The 6,097-nt window shown below is 47.2% G+C and overlaps 1 protein-coding gene across 2 annotated transcripts in view; it reads right to left on the bottom strand.

The window, feature by feature from the left end:
* PRELID3B (PRELI domain containing 3B) overlaps window positions 1–429 on the bottom strand; it is an 8,722-nt gene extending 8,293 nt beyond the window's left edge. For both annotated transcript variants that reach the window (XM_018574382.1, XM_018574389.1), the window contains exon 1: window positions 332–429. In XM_018574382.1, coding sequence (XP_018429884.1) covers window positions 332–363 — 32 coding nt within the window. In that variant the 5' untranslated portion in view covers window positions 364–429. The remainder of the gene's footprint in view (window positions 1–331) is intronic.
* Between the last annotated feature and the right edge of the window lie 5,668 nt (window positions 430–6,097).

The following is a 6,097-nucleotide window of genomic DNA, read 5'->3' as shown; positions in this document are numbered from 1 at the left end:
CACCCATCCCCCCCCAAACATACATATAAACATGCTGGGACTTGTATCCCCCCCCGTGACCGCACAGGCATACTGGGACTTGTAGTTCCCTTGCAATCAAAGGACAAGCTCATTACCTAATACGTCCCTAGAACAGCCCTACACCCAGTGGATGAACGATTCCCAGTATGTCCTGTCAGCCTGGGCCATCTACACGTACTGCCCGGGGCCCGCACACCACCGACGGACTTGTGCTTCAAGCCAGAGACTGAACATTCTAGAAGGTTCCATGGCGCCCTCACTTCCCCCCACCCCGGACACTGAGCTCCCCTCCTTCTCTCCCGGGACTCACTCGAAAACGTGCTCAGAGGTCCAGATCTTCATATCTCCGCACTTCCGTCCTCTCCGCCCGCCAGGCACCAAATGACAAAGGCGCGCGCTCAACCGGAGCTGCTGAAAAACCTGAACGGCCAATCAGCGGTGGCAGCGTCAATGCATGAACGTCACGGGGCCACACCCCCGGCACCCGGCATTGTTAAAGGGACAAGACATGACCTTCATGTTATTGTACAGACGTATGGACTATGGAGCGACTTGGTAACTAGGAGTTCGGTCCCTGTCTGTACCAGGTGACTCGGATTTCCAGAAACGGTCCTCAGTTACCCTGGAGAGGTGCCTGGTTTGCACAGCTCACCACCCATGTCATACATCTCTGTGTATGAGCCAATGTATCTTCCCTATACATCAGTCCCTCTTTAAAGCCTAACAGCAGTCATTTTTTTTTGCTGTCTGTGACCCCATTGGGGAGATTGTCTCTCACTTCCTGTCACTATGACACCAGGACAGGAAATGAAAAGGGTCATATGTCACTAGGACAGAACTGTCTGGAGTTCTAACCTTCCCTGTGCTTCTGTCTGGGATTTTAAAACACACACACACACACACACACACACACACACACACACACACACACACTTTTATGAATGGCATATAATATTTTCAGACAGCTCAACAATGGCAGCTCACATATTAAACGTAGCACATTTCCTTTAATGGACTGTCATTCCTTCAATCAAGTGCTCCTGTATATAAAATAATCTCAACTCCGGCCCTGTAGCTGTGGCGAAACTACAAATGCCATCATGCATCTGCTCTTGGAATCATGTCTGTGGCTGGCAAAGTCTTGCAATGCCTCATGGGATTTGTAGTTCCACAGCTGGAGGGCCAGCGTTTGCCTACTCCAGGGGTGTGTTCAGTCGCTCAGCCGATGCGAGTGCTGATTTAGCAAACTGACGCTGAACTCTGTGCTGCAAGTCAGCGCTCAGCACTGCTACTTTAGCACTGGAAGCAGAAGAGAATGTGGATGCAGAGCGGTGTGTTGGAGAAGGTGGGGACAAAGCACCAGCGGCCATTTTAACTGTGGGCACACCTGGCAGTGCTGGAGAAAGGTGCCTGGACCCCGATGGAGGAAATCAATTCACCTACAATTTAGTGTTTTGGTGGACGAGCACACCAAATATTCTTTGGAAAATTGTATTTATTAGTCAAAAATGTTACCCTCCGCCATTTTGCTTAGCGCTGTGCAGCAAACTGAAGTGCTGCAGAACAGCTGCTCAGCTACGGAACTGAACGCACCTCTGGTGTAGGAAAACGTTTCAGGAAACCAAATACACTTCACAAGCTGGTGTATGGTAATAGACTTTATGGGCCTCCACATTTAGGCCTCCAGGACACTGGTGTGTATGTATAAATTTAGCCTCAGTGTCCTCTTCTGTCAATTACCTAACAGATGACTGAGGCAGGCTGGAAGCCAAGGACAGGGCCCCACCCTGACTATGACGCAACCGGCTCGACTGGATTGTGTAACTAGGGGAAAGGTGAAGGACTGAGCCTTCAAATAGAACTGTCACATGACGCCTGGCACCCTGTCCCCTGGGAACATTCTCAGATCCCCGTCACTGATATCCAGGCGCTCTGCCATGTTCCGAAAGCGTGGCACGAGAAGTTCTTGTCCCCATCATCTCCATCCTGCTGCGTACTACCACTTCCAATGAGCTCCTGGAATTACACAGAAACTGCCCTTGCAGTGGGGAACAGCTGCACTTCAGGGGCGAAATGCTCACCAAGTCTAGGAGTAGAGGAATAAGGTGCGATAATGACTTTGTCCCTCGCTCCTGTAGGCTCCCTAGATCCGGCTGGCTGATGTCATCAAACAACGCAGAGCCAAGAGTTCTGCACTGTATGTGAGGAGCGACGAGGGACTGACCACTGCACGGAATGGCAGATAGAAAAGGTGAGCACCACAAGCCTGTTGGAGCGGGTGAGGAATAGGGCAAGTATTACAGCTTATCAGGAGCGTCCCGAGGCTGGGTGACACCCGGAGCGGAGACCAGGTGACACCCCGCCGTGATGTTGTCGCGCATGTGCGCAATGACTTCATCGTGCATGCACGGTCGTCTTATTGACCCTTGCCGACGGCCATCTTGGTGCTGGACGAGAGAGGAGGGGACGTTCACCCGGCGGCATACCTCTCCCCTCCTAACACTGTTGGGCTCTCAGTCCGTGACCGAGTGCCCGACTTTTCATAGGGGGTGACACCAAAATGACTGTCAGTCATTCTGATGGCACCCAGGTGCGGGCCGCACCCCCCCTTGTGACGCTACTACAGCTTATTCCTCTACCCCTATCCCCAGACCAGGGGTGGGCAACTCTGGCTCTCCAGCTGTTGTGGAGCTACAAGTCCCATAAGGCATTGCAAGTCTGACAGTTACAGGCATGATTCTCAGAGACATGTTGGGATGTGTAGTTAAAGCACAACAGCTAGAGTAGGGGTAGCCATACTCTGGCCCTCCAGCTGTGGTGAAACTACAAATCCCATGATGCCTCTCTTTCTCTCTCTACGGGAGAGATGTCTGTGGCTGTGAGAATCTTGCAATGCCTCATGGGATTTGTAGTTTGCCTACTCCTGAGCTAGAGGGTCGGAGTTGCCCACCTCTGCCCTAGACCAGCAATATCCAAGCCTCAGCCCTCCTGCCGTGGTGAAACTACAAACCCCATCAAGCCTGCGAGTGTCAGAGCCCCATGGGATTTGTAGTTTCACCACAGCTGAAGTTTGTCTACCCCCTGGTCTAGCCTTTTTGAGCATTCAATCGTTGAAAGGGCCCACTGCAAGGGTAGACTTTGAGTAATTCTCAGCTTTTAAGGGACCCTATGAGACATATGGGGTTGCAACTAGCGACTTAGTTCAGTACAGGCTCCATGGCAGGGGTGGGCAACTCTGGCATTCCAGCTGGGGTGAAACTACAAATCCCATTATGTATCTGTTTTGGGGAGTCATGCCTGTGGCTGTGAGAATCTTGCAATGCCTCAGGGGATTTGTAACAGCTAAACATGTCTATAAACTGTACAAAAGATACCGCTTATAGTATTCTATAGGAGACACAGATGTCACCTTGAAGTGACATTAAACCCTCAGATTTTTTAACATAAAACAATACTGTAATGTGCGCCTTACGGTAATCCATGGTAGTTTTCCTTCTCTTTGCTGCTCTTCCTTTTAAATCTGTATCTCTTCCCATGCTCTGCAGAACTTCTGTTTTGCAGCAGACTGCCTTGTCTCTGGAATGGATACATGGTGTCTGTGTATCCGTTTGTATAGGCTTGTAATCTGAGCCAGCACTACAGGAAGAGGCCCTGAGCTGCAAAGGGAAGTTCTCCCCAAGCATGAGAAGACATGAGGATTTAAAAGGAAGAGCAGCAAAGAGAAGGGAGACAACCATGGATTACAGTAAGGCGCACATTACAGTATTGGTTTATGTTAAAAAATCTGAGGGTTTAATGTCACTTTAAGCCCTCATTCACACTGTAATCGGTCCGCACGTACAGCTCCGTGCTGCGTGCAGGGCCGTATCAGGCAGCTCCCGGGAAGGACAGGTGCTGCATGTGATTAGTATGCTGCCCCAGTCCTTCTCTATGGCACTACGCGGCCATACCCCCCCTACACTCACCTCAAGTGCAGGTCCGTAGGGGTGCGTGTTTTCCGGCTCGGACGCAGACAGGATTCATCTGGTCAGCGCACAAGTACGCTCACACGCACCGACGTGCAGGGCGGGTGAGCGTAGGGGGATGTACAGCTGCGTAGTCCCATAGAGAAGGACAGGGGCAGCGAGAAGCACCTGTCCTTCCAGGGAGCTGCCCGATACGGCCGTGCACGTAGCAAGGGGCTGTACGTGCCGGCCGATTACAGTGTGAATGAGGAGCTACTCGATGACTTCTGCTATGCTCACAAACTACTGTATACAGTGTATTATCCTCTACAGAACTTTTAATGATGCAAATGATGTTGAATAGAGAGGAGTACAATGAAAATACACAGTCACATATGAATTGTATGCCTCAAAATAAAAGGGGTGTAATAGGCGAAATTGTTAGCTTAGTGCACTAAGCGTTCTATTATATTGCTGGAAAGGGGAAATATAGGCAGAAAGAAAATGAATAATATATATTGTGTTTTTCCCAAAATACTAACTTGTCTTCAGAAGGTATGGTGTGATTGCATTGTAGGCACCCGTACTGTCTTCACTGCAGTACTACACAAAGACCACTAGGTGGGGCAGGTAGGCCATCTTACCATGAGCTGTCAAAACTGGTACCTATAAGAATCAAATTATTGATAAAGGACATTTCACTAAGAAAACAGCTTCCATGCATGTAGCTATTCAAAAAAAAAGGTAACATGTTTATGTGATCAAACATTACCCATCAATGAAGTACTAAAGGATTAATCATCTGCAATGTCTCGGTACAGGGTAGTACTGCGAGCTTATGTCAACATGCAACTTTCTACTAGGGCTGTGCAAATTAACGATTAATTTCTCGATTAATTGTTAATCTTTTTGATCGATTAAAATTTTTTTGATCAATTACATTTTTTTTTAAAACTATCTGCACGAGTGCCAGCCAAGGCATTGGCCTATACACATACAGCACAGCAATGAAGTTATAAAATGAACTAGGATCACACTAATCCAGCACGTTATTATTCTGAGTTGCCCCACTCACGCGGCCGCCATATTGAGTGGGGCACGTGAGATTAATAACGTGCTGGATTAGTGTGATACTAGTTCATTTTATTACTTCATTGCTGTGCTGTATGTGTATAGGTATATGTAGTTGGATCTGTATGTGCGTTATAATTAATCGAAACTAATCGATTTAATCGATTAAAAAAAAATTTGATTAATCGAACACGAAAATTTTAATCAGTAACAGCCCTACTTTCTACCACTGTGTTTCTTTCAGTAATTGAAAGAAAAAAAAAGGAATCAAATCTACTCATCTTCCACCAGACTATTCTGCAATGGAAAAAGTAGAAGCAGCTTTTACATTATGTATATATGCTGTAGATGTCAATTGGCTGGGTTGGGATTCCACACCAGATCACTAAAGCTTTCCAGACAGAAGTAGGGCATTATGTATAAACATGCATGCTCAGGTGATCGAAGAATACATACATGTTAATACACCTGTTTAAAACATGCTTAGCAGTTGGGTGCTACATGCATAAATACCCCATGGCTTCTATGGGGTTAGCTTGCCTGTTAACAGAAATAGTCTGCAACTGAATACATAAAGCATGCAGAAATGGTCAAGAGGTTCAGTTGTTGATCATTCAGACGTTAAAATGGAAAATGTGTGATGTAAAAGACTTTGAATGCAGAATAATTGTTGATGACAGACATGGTGGTTGTAACCTCTGAGAAACTACTAACCTCTAACTCAATTACAATATATTAATTAATAAGTTCAACTTGCCATTAGCAGTACAATTCTGAGTGCAAGAACTAACTGGTGCACACACACCAAACTTAAGCCCCAGTGCATGCACTTCAGGCCTCAGAACAGCCCCATTGCATTCACTTGAGACCCCAGAGCAGATCTAGTGCATGCACTTCAGACATCAGATCAGGTCCAATGCATGCATTCAGACCTTAGATCAGATCTATTGCCTGCACTTCAGACCTTAGATCAGATCCAATGCATGTACTTCAGACATCCGAGCTAGTGCATACACTTCAGACGTCAGATCAGATCTAATGCATACATTTCAGACCTCAGA

Source organism: Nanorana parkeri, unplaced genomic scaffold, assembly GCF_000935625.1.
Source record: "Nanorana parkeri isolate BGI_ZX_2015 unplaced genomic scaffold, ASM93562v1 scaffold50, whole genome shotgun sequence".
NCBI classification, from domain to species: Eukaryota; Metazoa; Chordata; class Amphibia; order Anura; family Dicroglossidae; genus Nanorana; species Nanorana parkeri.
Note: the sequence above shows the minus strand (reverse complement) of the source record. Positions and strands in the feature narration are given on the sequence as shown.